General features: G+C 30.5%; 2 protein-coding genes across 3 annotated transcripts; one reads left to right on the plus strand and one right to left on the minus strand.

Annotated features, from left to right (window-relative positions):
* The first annotated feature begins 9,557 nt into the window (after positions 1-9,557).
* Positions 9,558-10,607, plus strand: LOC141712826 (uncharacterized). The gene has a single exon (XM_074515910.1). The coding sequence runs from the start codon at positions 9,666-9,668 to the stop codon at positions 10,425-10,427; it is 762 nt and encodes a 253-aa protein (XP_074372011.1). The 5' UTR covers positions 9,558-9,665; the 3' UTR covers positions 10,428-10,607.
* Positions 10,608-10,643: 36 nt separating this feature from the next.
* Positions 10,644-18,627, minus strand: LOC141712825 (putative magnesium transporter NIPA8). 2 transcript variants are annotated; one of them, XM_074515908.1, is made up of 14 exons: positions 18,376-18,627; positions 17,668-17,940; positions 14,555-14,642; positions 14,410-14,471; positions 14,176-14,261; positions 13,994-14,067; positions 13,252-13,354; positions 12,954-13,082; positions 12,395-12,494; positions 12,155-12,274; positions 11,632-11,722; positions 11,486-11,552; positions 11,170-11,266; positions 10,644-11,082 (listed from the first exon to the last, which is right to left on the minus strand). In XM_074515908.1, the coding sequence occupies exons 2-14, from the start codon at positions 17,758-17,760 to the stop codon at positions 10,870-10,872; spliced, it is 1,323 nt and encodes a 440-aa protein (XP_074372009.1). In that variant the 5' UTR covers positions 17,761-17,940; positions 18,376-18,627; the 3' UTR covers positions 10,644-10,869. The 2 variants fall into 2 exon arrangements, with proteins under 2 accessions (XP_074372009.1, XP_074372010.1); XM_074515909.1 differs by having other exon boundaries at positions 18,284-18,627.
* Positions 18,628-19,241: the final 614 nt, after the last annotated feature.

Here is a 19,241-nt window from a genome sequence, read left to right on the forward strand (position 1 = left end):
TTTTACTTTTATTTTTATAAAATTTTGAAAATCAGTTTTATTTATTTAGAAAATCCAATAAATAATATAATTAATTATTTGATTTATTTTGTAAATAATTATAAATTATTTTCTTATTTCAGAAATTCAAAAATTTATTTATTTATTTATTTAACTGTTATTTATGTAATTATTTCTTAATTAATTATTATTTAATTAAACTGATTACATTTTTTATAATTAGTCAATTTAATTGAATAATTTGTAATAAACTGTATTTAGTTTTAAAAATTAGGAAAAAATTATTTTAAAATATGATAATTCCTAGATAATTATTTAAAATATAATTAAGGTTTAATTAATTATGAATAATTAATTATAATTGATTAATAATTGATTTAATCCTGTTTATTGCGTAGTAATTAAACCGTTTATCCGATTTAATTGAAACGAAGACCCTTGGACTCAGGAAAATGACCTGATTCCATTAAAAATAGTTATAAATCATAATTTCTTTTGAGAGTGAGTCGGCCGATGATACTTATTCATTACATACCCTATTATTTATTAATACGAGACCAGTAAATCCCGGAAAATTAGGAATCGAGTTAGATATTGTTTGTTAATACAAATATAGGTCTAATATCGGTTCTAAAAATATTTATAAGCCTAAATTAATTATGTGCTTTATTTGCTATGTGATTTATGTGATTATTTGAACTCTATTTGTTAGATAATTATATACAAGTTGGATATAATTGTATGGGTATACGATAAGGGCTACATGGTTTCAGTCTGAGATACGCGTACGATGTAAGTCAACTAAATGTCTTTCTTTGATAGAAACATCACCGACAAGGCGAATTAAGCCGGAGACGGAGAGCTGTGAAGTACCTGAAGCAGGGCGTATAGTGAAGTTTTCCCCCCATTCTAAGTTCTGAATAATGAATTGCTTCCGACTTTCCATGACAGCTATACCCTGATAATTCTTGTTCATAAACACTGGTACACAATTGTTGTTCCTTTATTGCCATTTCATTTCGATTCTTGATTTCTCCTAATTCGGTGAATCCGCTATTCATATTTCAATAAATACATACACACATATACATTTACTCTAATATATTCCGATGTTGGGATACATCGAAAATATACCGATTGTTCCGGATGATAAGCTATGGACTGGATGGTTACGATACGAGCCGGGTATGAACCAGACCCTTGATTATTAGGCCATAGTGCTTGGGTACCCTATATGTTGGTGGGTCTATGCAGTTGGGTACAGATCCGCGATATATCCTGACTGATCAGCAGGTTATAGTGCATATGTTGGTTTTTGTGTCCAGTCTAGTTCATTTGGTACTCGCCGATATTGGCTTTCATTATTCCTTACAGAAGCAGGTGATTGCACGAACCTGCAGATTACCGGCTCATTTAACTTTCTCTCTTTACACTATACATATAAATGTTGCAGGCTTGTTGAGCAATTTTGGCTCACCCCTATTATTGTTGTTCACTTTGTTTTTTAGTTAAAGTTGAGAATGAAACTCATTCGAACCCGAGTAGTCAAGAAGTGGGTCAAGCAGCGGGACCCTCTGGCACCAAGGGTGCTTATTCTAATCCCCGAAGAGAGTTTGGAAATGCCAGATCAGGTGTAATAAGATGAGTTATAGATATGGTTTGAATAAAAGGGACTTAGTTTAAAATTATATAGATAACTAGTTTGTAATAAAGAAAGGTTTGTAAGATAGTTTATTTGGGTTGTTGTAATAAAGTTGGTAAGTTGTTCTTGTTTTCACACTTTAACCTTAAAAGATCCTGAGTAGTAGTAATAAGGGGTAATTATATATTTTTATTATTATTGTACAGGTTCAGTAAGGTAGTTAGTGATGGTAATATCCCAAATCTATACCCCGAATTTGGAGGGTGTTACAAATTCTCTAAGGGATTCCCAGCCAGGTCTTAGTGTCAGGGCTTTGTGTGCAAGTGATTTTATACTATATGTGAGATGCACTAATTAATGAATATTAAGTAGACAAAGATTGATTATACTAATATCATAGAATAAGAACCCCAAGTGTACACCACATTTTTAATCAGTAATGCACATAATTGTGTTTACTTAAAGTCAATTACCATTCCACAAAGTCACTGTGTAACTGATCAAATATCAAGTAATCACAAGTCCACACTTGATTACCTAAATATCATAAAATGATGATCTAAAAGTTTTAGTCAATATTGGTCAAAGGTACCTTGGTCAAACGCTCGGTCAAAGTCTTGGTCAAGACCGAAAATCACACCCAAACAGAGTTTCACGAAAAATTATTAAACTTTAACCATGCATAGAAAATACCATTTAAGTGATAAATTTTAAGTTTCAGGATTTTCTAGCAAGTGAAAATATTTTATTTGGATTTAAAACGATTAAATCAGGGTTCAGTTCCAAATAAAATATGAACGATTTTTATGAAAACAGATAGATCTTTTTGGCTCAAGTCTGGGCTATAATAAATACTTGAAATATATTTCCTTAAATATAAAATATTTTGAGAGTGTGGGAAAAAAGTTTAAGTATTTAAAAGTATTTTCTCTCATGAATAATATATTTGAGATACGAGGGAAAATTATTTTAAAAAATATGAGGAGGGGGATAAATTAAAACATTAATATTTCTTTATCAAATATTAATTTCTAAGAGTATAAAAATATATCTTTGGATGAAAAAATATTTATGGTAAGAAATATGTATATTTTATCCCTTTAAAAACCTCTATTTTTAAATAAATTTAGCATGAGGCTTCTAAAGAATATCCAAAATTTGATATTTCTTTTTCAAACTTGTTGCCTTATTAATATTGCAAGAGAGCCTAAGAAAAATCATATTCCGATAATTCTTTTAAGATCTCATTGCTTTGATTTTTAGAGTATATTCCTTAAAAACATATATTTTAATTTTTCAGCAAATTGGAATATTTCTTATATTTATATTTAAAATATAAATATACTTGAAATTAATTTTGAAAATATTTTGCTAGAAATGGCTTTCTACTTTTGATTATGTTAATTAAATTCATGCCTATTTGGAGATGATATACGTGTTTAAAATTTTATGTTAAATTATGTAAATATCAAAATAAATAAATAATCGAAGATGTCCCTTAAAGGATAAAGCAAAAGATTTGTTGTCTCAGATTAAAAGAAAATAATAAATACCACTGAACTGACTACAAAAATATATTATTGAATAGCTAAAACAAAATTGAGATTTGAAAAGTAATTTGTTGGTCATTATGATGTAATCATGCTAAAATAAAGTAATATATACTATTTATTCGGTTTAAAATAAAATAATATTTACCTAGGACTAAATAAAAATTAGAAGTAAAGTAAATGTAATGAGGATAGATCTGCTTGATACAACGAGCCTGAGGCTAAAACAAACTATCTAATTCGTTAGGAGTATAATGTAGGCTTAAAAGAGTGAACTAATAGAGATACGACCCTAATAACTTAAATGTTAAAAGTTTGATAATAGATTTTTTTTTGTCAAGAATGAAAAAAATTCATTGATAAAATTTCGAAATACAAAAGAGTATATCTTCCAATCACCAAGTTCATCATCTAACCGAAAGGCACGCAAGTTGCCTCCAGACATTTAGACAATAAAAACTTAATGTATGAAATAGATAACCCACAAGAAATGCCTCGTTAAAACCTCGTACGAGTAAAATTCTATGAGAAAAAAACTCAGGGAGAAAAAGGAGTACCCTCTATAACTCACATTTATACAAAATTAATAATCATTATTGTCTTCCAATAACTGCAAGAAACTTTTGTATCATCATTCTGAAACTAAACTGTTATGTGCTCCAAGATCCCTTGTTAGATTATTGTGGCATAAAATCTGGAAAAAAAAGTACACTCTTCCAATTATCATGAAAATAAGAACAAATGAAACAAGGAAAATATATTAAAATAAAATAAGATCTAATCAAACGATATATTTGGTTAGACACAAATTTCCATAATAGGAAACAATCGGTCATTAAAGACTCATAAAACCAATAAATGGTCAAAAGCCATCATATATGGCACTCCCGTATTGACACAGAAAAGTCATCTTACATGACACATCATTCTATAAATTGAGTTTTGTAGTCCATTTATGTTAAAATTAATGCCCCTTAAACTTTTTAAAATCATAATAAAGGCACAATTTGAAAAATGTTTCTTAAAAAATTATCAATTAAAACCTGTTACTGAAAAAATTAGCTTCATCCAAGTCAAAAACCAATATAATTAAAAGACGTTAATTAATAAAACATAAAATTTCATTCAAAAAAGTTAGCTCCTTTAATAAGAACATTAAAAAGATCATAACTACTATCCTACTAAAAGCTAAAAAACCAATTGACATAAATTTTCCTAAAAATGAACCTAGCCAAGAAACCTTTATAAATTAAAATTAATCAAGAATTTTTTTTAATCCTAATTAATAACACATTAAAAGCATATTAACACATCAGTTACCAAAATAAAGAGAAATTATTATAAAAATATGAAACTTCCACTAATAAAAGCTACATTTAAGGTACAAATACATATATATAGGATAAATATATATACATACAATAGAGTATTAAAAGTAATTAAACCACATTCACTCAATAATTAGAAAGCAAAATTCAGATTATGTAAACCTTAATTTAAATAAAAACACAATAAATGTATCATTTAACATAATATCAATCGTAACAAAAAAATAAATGCATTTAAATTTCATAACCAAAACCATAATTGCTCTCAAAGAAAAATACGGAAACCTAAGAATATGAGTTACAATTGTTAAACAAAACACGATAGAAAAACACAGAAAACAAAGTGTTTGAAATCAAACGGATAATGACGTATAAAAAAAATAAAACTAAACAAATAACGGTCATCTTACAGTAAGGCCAAAATCAACAATACAAATCTCCAGAATGCATCACGAATGTTGAGAAGCAAAACTGATATTCAAGTGATCAAGGATGTACATTATTTTTAACAAATATGTAACAAATATAATCTACTAGCAGTTAAGAAAGACAAAAAGAAATAAGAAATGAAGATCTTTACTATTTACGAAAAAATTAAGATATATTCGCACCAAAAACAATTTGGAGGGTAGTAAAACCTCACTAAAAACAGAAGATCTAAACTAGAGAAAAATGAAATCTATGACATTTCATAATATTATGTAACAAGATGGAGAACGTAATATATTTATAATCAATTATAAATATGATTTTAATTTTATACCTGATCTGTGCATTACATACAAGATACTACCTGTAATTTGAGATCACTATGAATGAATGTTGATCTTAGCAGCACAACGATCTTCCATAAGTCATCTGGAAAGTACTTCCAATATTTTTGCTCAAGAAATCACTTAGTACAGAGGCATCTTTTGAAACAAATTAAAAGGCGAAAATCACCTTCTCATCCTCAGAATTCACTCCAAGGTCCCAGTCATTCTTGTGTAGAACTAGGTCAGTTTGGGTCAGATGAGGAAACTGATTGCTTGCAGCTTGACACACAAGTTTTAAGGGTGGAATTGGTTAGACTAATAAAAAGTACATGATTCTCTGGTCACTATGATAGTGTTGGACTAAAAAAAATCAAGATATATTATTCACATCTGGACTCAAAAAATTATATAATTGATTCATAATAAATCAAGGTTAAAATAAGAAAATAACTAGATGAGTTAAAATAAAATAATATGTAACTTTTATTTGGGCTAACATTTATTTTTTACTATTAATACATAAAATCTTTATCATTGATCCGAGTTTAAATAAATTAAAATAAAATAATTATGAATATAATTAGCTTAATTTGATGGGTATAATGGGCCTTAGACTAATAAAAAATAATTATCAAACTAAAGATAATTTGTATAATATTGATTTGAGCTAAAATTTACCTTTTAATTAAAATATAATTATTTTTTGTAAAAACATTTATAAATATTAATAAAATTATATATTTCAGTCATTGATAAGATTTTTAAAAACTAAAAAATCACTAATTTATACAGCTATATATATATTAATAATAATTATTAAATTATATTTTTAAAAATTTTAAATAAATAAAATTTATATCCAAAAAATTTTACGTTAAAAAATAATATAATATAAAAGATAATGTGTGCATCAGTTGTAAGGGCAGTAATAGAGGTGAGCAGAAAACCGCACAAACCGTCCGCACCGCACGAAACCACACCGCAAAACGCGGTTTTTAATTTTTGTGGTGCGGTTGCGGTTTAAATTTTTAATAAACCGCGCGGTGCGGTGCGAGTTGTAGTTTTAAATTTCTGAAATGCGGTTGAAACTGTACCACACCGCAATATTTAATATATTATATATATATATACACACATTTATATTCCTATCGGTAACATGAAGAACCATTTTATGTTTTTAGTTAAACTGAATTTCAAATTCATTAAGGAATTTAAATGAACCACACGATCTTCTGACAAATAAAAAGAAGACTACATAATCTCTTGTTTGTATTTCTTCACTAGAAAAACCAAAATCCAAGTATTTATACTAGTAAACTAAGATGTTGCATTCTGATTGACTAAAACTATTTTCGAAAATTTGATTAAAATTAAGTTTTTTATTAATTTAATTTTTTTGAACTTGTAAAGTATAAACCGCACCAAATCGCACCACACCGCACCGCATTTTCGTGATGTGGTTTATGCAATTTTCGAAGGTACGCGGTGCAATTGCGGTTTGGAAATTTGACCAAACCGTATGTACAGTTTGGTTTACGGTTTGAAAAAAAAACCGCACCGTCCGCACCGCGCTCACCCTCGGCAGTAATACTAATTTCATAAGTGTAGGTTAGTATCGAAGCACCCGCAAACTGCTTAGGCATGGGCGCATCACATGGATAATTTACGGGAAATAGAATGACAATTTTTCTTTCAAAATTTTAAAATATTTGCCAATTCTTAAATTGATATAAATTTGATTTAGTCTTTTGCATTTAATTAATAATTGATCTGATTCAATTTTTTTCGGTTCGGTTTAAATCTATAACTAGAATCAAATTATTTAAATTGGCGATTTATTATTTTCGATATCAGTTTTAATCTAATCTTTTGCACAGCACTCCATAAGCCTTTACCTATATAATGATATTTGTCAAATAAGTATAATTTTTATTTGGTGTTTTGCTCAGCCTTCCATGTCCCTTATATAATTTGATTTCAGTATATAATGATATACTGTTGTTCATTTAATATATATTATCGTAATTATGTTTTTATAAATCTGTATCACCGTTTATATCTTAAACAAGGATTAACAAGTAAACAAGATAAACAAGGTGCTAAGCTTCCAACACAACAAGAACTATCCTAACCTAACCAAAAGAAAAAGAAGAAACATGAAAATAGTTGGCTCGATTATTACATGTGTGTCGGAAATGAACGCACCAGAGTAGAATAGACAGCAGCATCTCACGCTAGCTATACGCGGGATCCTCCCTTCTTTTCTTGACCAAACTTTTCAAACTGCAAGAATTCAGATTTTAGAGAGAGAGCTTGTAATAATAAGGGCAAGCTACTGCTTTTCTTAGCCTTCACTCTTTCTCCCCTCCCCCAACCCCATAATCAATCAACTTTGTTTTCCTCTTACCTTGTTTGAATTTTCAATCACATTCACATACATCAATCATTCATTTTAGGGTTAATTCGATAGTGCACCCCATTGGTTTGGGTCATTATCACTTTGGTATCAATAATTTCAATAATTGCACTTCGCACCCCAGACAAGTTTGGTCGCTGCACTTTGCACGCTTCCGTCAATTTCTGCCGTTACCGTTAAATAGGTCAGGGGTAAAAAAGTAATTTGGCGATGTTTAATTGTATTTTGACCCCTAAAGTTTAACAGATTTTTCATATTAACCCTCGAACATTTTTTTTAAGAATTTCGATATTCAACTATAAAAAATATACATTTTATTAAAAAATTATTTTCTGAAAATTAATTGGATAATATTTTTTTCGAATTTTTTTTTCCTTTTTTTTGTTTGAAAATTCAAAAAAAATTATTTTCGAAAAAAAAAATAATTTCATAGTATTTTTTATTTTTTGAAAATTTGATTTTTTTTTTCTTTTCGAAAGTAATTTGAATTTTTTTATTTGTTTTGATAATAACCCCCTTAAATGATATTTTCTGAAAATTTGTAAAAAATAAAAGTTCTAGATAATAAAATTATCGTTTATGAAATGATGAGCCTCATTAAAAATGGAATTATAACGACACACTCAATGAAAAATTATAAAAATGAGTTTTGTGTTTAATTTTTTTAATTTTTTACGATAATATTTTTAAAAAAATTCGTATTTTTCGTATTTTTTCGATAATAAAAATCTGTATTTATTCGATAATAAAAATCTGTATTTTTTCGTATTTTTTATTTTTTATTTTTATTCAATTATATTTCAAATATTATAAATTTTAAAAGTAGTATAAATTTTTTTAATAAAAGGGTTAAAATGGACATTTTTTATAGTTGAATGTCGAAATTGTTAAAAAAAATGTTCAGGGGTTAATATGAAAAATCGGTTGAAGTTTAGGGGTGAAAATGCAATTAAACATTGTCAAATTACTTTTTTACCCCTGACGTATTTAACGGTAACGGCGGAAATTGACGGAAAGGGTGCAAAGTGCAGCGTCCAAACTTGTCTGGGGTGTGAAGTGCAATTATTGAAACTATTAGTACCAAAATGACAATGGTCCAAACCAAAGGGGTGCACTATACAATTAACCCTTCATTTTACTATGTATAACCTATAACAAACTTCAACTTACATAGTCGTGTAGGCTCGCACTTTATTTATAATTGACGATATTATAATTATATAAATATAATAAGATACGAAAAATGTTTTTTTTGAAAAATACCCGAGGTCAAAAAACATTTTTATTAAAATACTATTTTTTAAAAAAAATGCAAAAATATTTTTTTAATTTACAAAAATGCTAATTTTCAAATTTTTTTTACTATAATGCTGATTTCCTGCGACTCGATTCAACTAGATGCAACATTTGACAGAATTTTTATAACCCTCATGTAACTTCAAGTGTAACCAATAAAAATCGATTCAACTAGTTGCTTATCGGCTTGATTTTGATTGAACCGTATTTTTGTAATTATTTTCAAAAAATAGTAAAATCGCAAAAAAACTTAAAAAATTAGTATTTTTGGTAATTTTTCTACAAAATATGATAATATCTTCTATGCATATTTAGTATTTGGAACTTTAATGAGAAATAAAAAATAATAATAACAGACTGATTAAGACCTTTGTATTAGTTAGCGCAAAACATATTTATATTTTGCAAGGAAAATTGATCTTAATATTTATGTAAAAACACATTTTATGTGAATTGATAATTTTCTTTTTAATTTAATACGATGGCAACATGCACTGGGACATGAGTATGACCGACCTATTAATAGAATGGAGAGGCTATATATGTGTTACATGTAAGATGTAACCGTTATCAATAAGATATTGTGTATCTTGTATTTCATGCATCTCATACAAGTGCTCATATTCTTCAATACTCTCCCTCTCTACTTGTTTGCTAAGTAAAGTTTCAAGTATCAGAATGAAGATGAATGCATCAGGTTTCCTCAAGAAGATATTGTCAATTGTAAGCAAGGCCAAGTCAATAGCTGATCTCAAGAACAGAATGAGGAAAATCAAGACTAGATTCATGATTTACTCTCTTCTCAGCACTGACAAGAAGGTGCTCATTGGATCCATCTCCCACAAACTCCAAGGCTTAATCCAGGATCAAAACGAGGAGGCTGCAGCAGCAGCAAATCAACAAAGTAATCTCAGTCTGCAGCTAGCTCCGGTACTTCTCTATAATGGCGATATGAATGCCACCATGCTTCCACCTAATGTTACGAAAATAGAATCACATGATGACAATGATGAAAACGTGGGAGATACTCGTTCTCACGAGGAAGAGGAGGAGAAGGTGGTGCTAGATAAGTATGCTACAGAGCTTACGGAAGAGCAGGAAAAAATTAGCGAGTTTGTAGTATTAGCACATGATGACGGAATTAATCAAGAAAATGAAGATGATGATGATGATGACAATGATAAGGCGAAGGATACATATCCGGATCTAAGGCACTCACTGTTTGATGAGGATGAGTATGAAATGGGGAGGCCTGGCTCCGTGATAGAATTGGTTAAGAAAACTAAGGAAGCTCGAGATGGGGAAGAGTTTAAGCTTGAAGACCAAATAGATGAGGTTGCAGACTTGTTCATTCAGCGGTTTCATCGTCACATGTGGATTCAGAAGCAGAATTCTTTCAAGAGAAGATCAAGCACTACCAACTCTACCAGTGATCAGTAATCAGTTCTAGCTCTACCCCCGTGACATTATTTGATTGTTAGCCAGAGTTTTTCGATTTGGTTTTCCTTTAGAAATGGTCATGTAATATTGGTGCGACTCGTGTTCCACCAAGATCTACTTGCAAAAAAGACTTTCTTTGTAACACAAGTACTTTCAATTGAATTTTGATTTATACAATGATATACTCATCAAAAGAAACTGTTTACAGAAGCTTAATAGATGGAGAAAACTTTCATTCAAGAGGTTAAGATCAATAAATACAATCGGTGTACTTTCTTTTAATGTTCTTCACCACGCCGTACAACAAGCTAGTACAAAATCTAAACAAGGGGATCCTAAATAATCTATACAAATTGATGAGATGGTGTCACTGTGCAAGTATGTATACACATTTCCATCGTTTCTTTCAAGTGAAATTGATACTTGATGTTACTATATTAGTTTACGACCTAGGGAGCATTGAAGCCGACTCCAAATCATGTTCATCGAGTGAAATGTCACTATTCCTCCCAATGTCTCTCCAGGAGAAATATTTAGCTCTATCCACTCCATTTCCTCTGAAGCCATTAATCTTAGATGAAACCATAGGCATTGCAAAAACTGAAGATGTATGTATCGAATCTTCTCCCAAACCAAATGTTGATGAGCATGCAGCCTGGTTAAAAAGAAAATGAAAATAGAGTTTAAGAATAACATAAGACGATTCATTTCACAAAAAAAAAGCTACTCTGTGGATAACTACCTTTGCATTGACTACAGCATTAGCAGCCTTAATTTGCATTGAACGCACAAATGATTTCACATCTTTAATTTGTGAATCCTCAGATGGCATAACCAGCCTGTACAAGAAGAAATATGAACATCTTAAATTAAATTGCACAAAGAAAAAAAAAATCTCATTAACTTTTGAATTATGTGGATTTGTACACTTATTTTATTCATAATTTAATCACCATTTCACCATGTTCTACTTTTCTCCTCACTAGCACCACTACGCATATACCAAGATATAATAATACATTGATCTCAAATCCGAGTGGATGTCTTAACTAACAAACCTGTCGGTTTCCATTGATTCACCAGGATATTTTAAAGAAGCTAAAGAGTTGTCTTTGACTTCGCCTCCTGAAATCATATTTTATTAATTTAGATATTTATCTTCTATACATACAATAAACAAGTATCTATGTCCACAACAAAATACCTCTTGGCTCATCCGGTGCCAGTAACGAAATGCCTATAAATACTAAAACCATTCCCAGTATGAACACTGTTGTCCGCAGAGTATCAAAAACCTGCTTGAATAAAACTAATAAGCAGTCTTGCCAAAACTGGAAGAGAGAATGACTGATAAGTTGTAAAAACAACGATAGTGGTTGTAATACGCATGTAGACGAAATAGAATAAACATCAATGCGGTTACTCCATTCACTACTACAAATAAAATTAACCCTTGCACTTTCACAAGGACATGTGAACGTGCATGAGTTTGAGAGAGAGAGAGAGAGGGGGGGGGAGAGGGACGGAGAGAGAGAGAGAGAGAGAGAGAGAGAGAGAGAGGGAGAGGGAGAGGGAGAGGGAGAGGGAGAGAGAGAGAGAGGGAGAGGGAGAGGGAGAGGGAGAGAGAGAGATGGAGAGAGAGAGAGAGAGGGGGGGAGAGAGAGAGAGAGAGAGGGGGGGGGGGAGGGAGGGCGGGAGGGAGAGAGAGAGAGAGAGAGAGAGAGGACCTGATATTCTTGGAAGTACACAAATCCTGTACAGATAGAGAAAAAAGTCCAAACAATCTGAAACATAGGGACTATAAGTATGGCATCAAACATTGATAATCCTTCATTTAACCGTGCCATCTGCAATCATCAGATTTTTTTTTAGTTAAATCCATATGCAAACACAATTCAGCACTGCTTGAATATGAAGATATTGCATCCAACAAAATAAGAATATCTGAATTGGCGTTAAATGGTTACCCAGAATCCAGCAGTACTAAGAAACAACAGGAGCATGGAGTAAGTGAACCAGCTGTGCAATTGATAGTCACTAGACATGGATAATCTCAGCAGATTTGAGCTGTACTAAGCAGTAAACTTGCATTAGAAATTATTCTACAAGAAAGCAATAAACAAGCCTATGTACAGAGCTATTGCAAACACTGAAAGACAGTATGGAGTCACTAATTTATTTATTAAAGATTAATTAAGCTACTTCAAATATATAAAATCAAGCTAATCTACCGAAACAAGCATGTCTAAAATCTAAATAATGCCTTGTTTGCCCTTGTAATATATAAGTTTATATGTAAACTGATGTGCTTAAACAAACACTAATAAGCAAGTTGTAAAGTAAAATAGAAGCTAAAAAGTAGCTTAATGCTAAAAAATAAAATAGAAGCTTAAAATTAGCTTTATTCTATATAGTATAATTCATAGGCACTAGACATGGACAATCATAAGCTGTACAGCAGTAACTTGTAATTATAAATTTATAATTTGAATGCAGTACCAAGAAGCTATATATAGAATTACTTACAGAGATTTTGCAAACAACACTGAGCATGATCCAACAGCTCCTGAAACCACAGCATACGAAAAAGGAAGAAGTATAACCCAGTACACCTTAATATCATGCCCAGTAACAGCTAGCAGTACCTCTCCAATCCTGCATTAATTATTTGATCAGAATCAGACATAGATAGAGAATTATAATAATCAAATTTTAAATTAGAAAAGTAGAGCTCAGTAGTAGGTAGTAACACGATAAATCAGTTTTAGCATAAAAAATGCAAATATTACATTAGTACAGCCTAGGACAAGGTTAGACTCCTAACCTATATATGTAGTGATGCACGGCAACTATTATAACCAATATCAAGCAATACAGAAGGAACGCAATGTTCCCGAACTTCTCTGTCAACTGCTCTGGTGTGTAAACTGCAAGGAAAAAATAAGTACACATAAATACTTACATAACCAAGACAAAAACACCCTATCATTTACATGATTGCTGTTTCTTTTAAGTATTTAATCTTATACCATATGCACTCTAGCAGGTGTTGAACGTTTTTCAGTTTTAGTAAGAAAACATTAGAAGAGTTTTATTTGCTGCATTAAAATATTAATCACACGCGATTTGGTTCAAAAATTATTATTGAGCTTTTATCAGTGGAATCATTCAATTTGTATCAGCTTTCAAGTAAACCTGAAGTTTACATGGATAAACAATTATTATATCATTCCTCATAGATCAAGGGCATTATCTAATTCTTAAATCTCTTATATAGTTCCAATAAAGAGACATTTACTTACTTATAAGTCACAGCTCATTAGGAGACGTTCCACCAAAAATTTGTTCCAGATAGAAAATTTATAAAAAAAATTGTAAAAACTTAAAACATGACTCCATGGCTGAAACAACTCTGCTACAACATTACTATCTGACTTAACAACTCCAAACAATATCTGATCAATATAACATTATCCATACAAACAAAAAGAAAAAAGTGCTTCATACAGGTTGTCATGCTACAAATAATGCATTTCATCTATTTATATAATTTTTAAGTGAAGTACCAGGTGACTGATGATTCCCAAAAGAGACAAGAAAGATGTTTCCAAGAATAATAAAGGCTGTGGCACCCAGTACCCTGTAACAAGAATTGAAAAACAAAAATGTTAAATTCATGTAAACATCTTTTCAGGGCGATAAAAACAGTATAATTCTAAAAACTCGCTGTTTTAGAACTTTATCATACTTCATAGGAACTGTCTTGTTTAGAACATAGTAGGCAAAAGCAAGGTTCGACAAGAACTGAATGGATCCCAGAGCTGCGAGAAGTGACTGCAAAGTCAATCAAAACAAACCAAAGAAAAATGTAAATTTTGGAATGAAATCACAAGAATATCTAGTATCTAATTAGGTGAAAAGATCTAAGGTCCAAATCATGCATTTACTGCAAAAAGCCTCTAAGCTAAAACATTAGACTGACCTGAGCGGCATATCCAAAGGATATAAAATTCAGGCAATTTCCAAAAGCAAAAAGAAATATCCCTGCACGCCAAGAATAACAAATAAATTAGAAGCAACAAAAAGCACACTTGCAAAGAAACAAGTACTAAACAAGTGAGCCTTACCAGTTCTCCATGTCTGAAAGTGAAAAATAGGCTTCAGTACAGTCTTTCCGTTCATCCCATCACCTCCTGACACAGGATGTCTTTCTCTCTACATATAAGCCCAAGATTTCACTAGTCAGAAGTTGAAAATAGAAAATAAGGCACCTTTTACAATAAAAAATAACCAATTGACAGATTGGTATGGTTCTAATTGTCATTCCTTAAAATAAGCCTCACTACTTGCTCTGAACCACAAGAAAGCTGAAAAGAATACAACTTGTAGAATTTCGACGAATTAATAATAATCTCAATGTCATGTCCAGAGCTCAATTTTATGCTGATGTACTTTCTATACAAACACACAACACACCGTATATAGGATATTGCTGATTCTTCTGCATTCTTATGCTTCACAGTTAAGACAAAATAAATAACAAATTTGAACAAGCTAGCTGTGGAGAATCTAATATGCATATTAGAAACAACGAAAGATTTTATAAAAACACATTTTACTTCTATCCTGCTGAATTGCCGAGGATAAAACAATAAATGAATTAAATGTAAAGAAAATCCCACATAAAACAAGCACCTGTTTATTTCAGTCATATAACAATCTGTATATGGACTGTATTTCTGCGCAGACGGGTTAATATGACTGATTACCAATATAAACTTCAAGGACGTATTAAATTCCAATTAGCAGTTCATTTGAAGAAAAGGGAAAAATCAATCGCTTACTCTCTAATAGATAGAGTGATAGACAACTTACATAAACAAAAAACACAGTAATTCCTTTTTGTATATCAAGTTAATGAAAGGAAGGTTCACATGGATTATTTGAGAATACCGATAAAAGACATCTAAAACATTTAGACGATATATGGAAAGTATGAGAGCAATTATTAATTCACATGTTATAAGATCACCTTTTTATTTATACCAGATTTAAATTTAAGGTGGGATTCCAATTTAACCACCACAGTACTCCAATTAAAGAATGTTTGATGTCTTCGTCAGGACTGAATAGTGAACTATAACTAAACACTTAACAGTCTTGTTATGACCGAATAGTCTGTTGAATGCTACATTTTCTATCCAGCAGAATCTCGAGCCCAAATCTGACTAGTTCACTTCACGTGTGAAGGCAAATGATTCTATCATCCCAGGACACCACAAACTCACTCAAGGGCCATAACTTGTAGCCTTGTTGATGAACGTAGTCTTACTGTTTTAAGCTAAAAGAATCATATAGATACTAATTAAAACCACGTTAGCTCGCTGGAAAGTCAAATTTTATAGAAAATTTCCATACTATATATAAATTTAAACAGGGTACGAATACTAATCAGATGATTCAATATAGGAAAAGTTTCTACTCTTACCACCACCCCTGTAAACTGAGATTGTCCAATAATTGACAAGTCAAATAAACAAATAAAGAGTAATATTTTATTTTTAAAAAAGGTAGAGGTCTCTAACTTTGGAGCACAGATTCATCAACCTAAGCAAATCACCGTGCTTAAATAGATATACAGGTTCTGTTTCAATATTTGGAATGAAATTTGGAGTCTATCAAATGATTCAAATCTAAAGAAAACGATAATGTCCTGATATTAATTTTTAAACTAAGTGCTATTTAATTACATACATATAGAACGAAACCCATCGCAATGTTTGTCTTGCTTTAAGGAAGCGAGCACCACCAAAAAGGCAATTCTACCAAATTATTCTATATTATTCTATCCTTTCTTTCTACAGATATAGAAACCATCTTGATAAAAATTAGAGAAGGATACCAATAAGCTATAAACAAACATCTTCCAGTCCTTTGGAAGTATTTCAAATATTTTAAATATCCTATACCTTCGTTTGTATCATTAAAACTAATAATAAAATTGTTTAGTTTAAAATGTTGTTGATGCGATTTAATCTTAAGACCTTTGGTAGCATTATGAATATTGAACTACTGATAATTGTTTAATTTGAATTTGTTCGCGAGGATTCGGCCTATAGACCTTTGGTAGTATTAAAAATTATTTAATTATAGAATATTCTTTGGTATTAAATCTAACGGTTCTCGTCTACTTTCTTTAAATATCTAAAGACTGTTATCATTTATATGGTTTATCAAAAGGGATAATAAAAGACAAAGGGCTAACGAAAACTAATCTACCAATTACAAAGTATCACTATGTTTGCTTACTATAGTTTAGTACAGATTTTCTCTCTTTGATAGAAGAAACTTAAGATTTATAACATGCTCAGATATAAAATTTTCACATGGTACTAAAGATACCTTCGGAAATTTATAGTTTATTGCACTTAAATTCTGAAGGAAATCTCATAACATATGCATACGTAAAGCTACTCCAAGCGAACCACATTTTAAGCCTACGCATCCTACCACTTCCCATATTTATTCAATGAACCAGCAGAAACGGCGTTGTAAGTATCATTGCCCCGACCTTTTTATTAATTGATTCGGTACCATGAAAATTAGTATAAGTTCGTAAATAAGGCACCAAAGAAGGCCTCTTAAACTAGACCTAATATGATCAAGTTTCCGATGTTCAAAAAGGCATGTACAGTTGAACATAATGATCTTCACAGTGATATTAAGTTTTAAATGAGGATAGTGAATGTCATATACATGTATGGGTGAATCTCCAAGACTCCAACACTGCACATTTCATTATAGCTTTCGGAAGTTTGACATGTTTTTACGAACTTCTCATTTTTGACCAAAAGGAATGAAGCACATATACTATAAAACTACAAAATAAGATACAAATTTATTATAAAAGATAGCATCTCGGTGTTTTATTACTTGTAAGTTAGAAGCTATAGGGGTTTCCGAAGTCTTAAAAATCTGAATTACAAGTCACAACATCTACTACAAGAGTTGCATTTTTTCCCATGAAACAAGAGTTGTATTTAGTTGCCATGCAACACCACAAACAACCAACTGATCAGATGTATGACAAAATAATACATAGCAAAAACTTTTAAAGATAATTTTTTCTTAGATACTTCGGTTGACAGCTTTTAAAGAAAGATCTTATCATATGAGAACAAAATAATTTTGTGTAGTGGTGCTAGTACTATCTCAAGAGCAGATGGAAATTTCCAAGTACCTCGTCATGACCTAATTTAAGAAGATTGGTTCCAAAATTAATAGCAATGCTGCCCACAATGTTGATGAAGGCTCCAATAATCCACTCCTTCATTGATACAATTTCGAGGAATACAAATAAGAGCTGTCAATTGGTGATCCGCTACCAACTTCCAGTAAATGATCTACAAATATAGTCCAACAAACCACAATTTCTTGCACCAATCACCAGAAAATTAAAGAACCCAATACCGAAAAACTTTATACCGACCAATTAATAATTTCTGTGTATTGCCTGAAAGATTCCATTATAACATCATTAGAAAAACACACACGCACACACACAAATCAAATTCCTGATTATCTAACAGCTCAACAAAACTAAATAGCAAATCAAGATTGTAACTTTAATTACTTTTCAACACACACACACTACTCAGATGCATATATATCATGTAAAAACTTAGCAACTCTAGGTGGATCTTCTACACACATGGTAACTTAATAACACAATTTCACACAAAGTAATCATATTTCCACCTCAAAATACAAACAAATCAGCACAAATTGATCCAACCCAGATCAAGAAAACATAACATAAATCCAAATTCAAAGCAACTAACAGAAAAGAATCTTACCCACAAAATAAAATAAAAAATCAAGAAAATCACAATGGGTCATAATATTTACACTAAAAAGAGCAGATCGAGGAGCTAAGAAAGAAGTATACCCAGGTGGAGAATCCAGAGACTTTAGATCAAATTGAAGATTGAATTTATACAATTTATTTAAAAATAGAAATAAAAAGAATATATATTGTAATTTTCAAAGACTTTTGTTTTTCTTTCTTGGTGGCTCAAAGAACGTGAAGAAGATTCAAAGGAAAATAGTGAAAAACAAGGAAATATTAATATATATATAAATAAATTGTTTGTAAGATGGGTGATAAGTACAGTTGTAGTTTATTCTTCGAGAAGCACAAAGCATGATACACCAAACTCACTTGACTCAGCGTTTTCTTTTTCTTTTTTCTTGTTTGTATGGCAACACTTTGTTTGCTTTACAAGCGTCGGTAAATATTTTCATGTTTGCTTGCCTTTGTCATTACTAGCTTATTTTTCTAATGTTTTTAGGAAAAACAGAATTTTCAGGTCATAATAAAAAAGTTTTTTCTAGCTCACATCAAATTCATAATTTTTAATATTAAATGAAAAATTCAACTATACAGATATAAATATCATGTACGAACGTAAATATCATGTAAAAATAAGCATGCAAAATTTCAAATGATTTTGTTATTTAAATCGATCACTTTATATTAAAATACTCGTCCAATTTCTATCGTTAACATTATTTAAGAAAATAAAATCATTTTAAAATTAATATTATACCACTTGAAATTGCATGAAATTTTTTCTACAATTATATTTTGACTTTATTTTCACATCGGTACGATTAGATCATGAAAGAATATTCGATAAATATGATTTTAGGCCGCTCTAATAGAAAAATTTCCTATAGTGGTCTTTAGAAACTCCAAGCTTATATATTTAATAGTTTAAAACTCGTGCGATGCACGAATCGCACATATCCATT

This window comes from Apium graveolens, chromosome 3, assembly GCF_009905375.1.
Source record: "Apium graveolens cultivar Ventura chromosome 3, ASM990537v1, whole genome shotgun sequence".
Lineage (NCBI taxonomy): Eukaryota > Viridiplantae > Streptophyta > Magnoliopsida > Apiales > Apiaceae > Apium > Apium graveolens.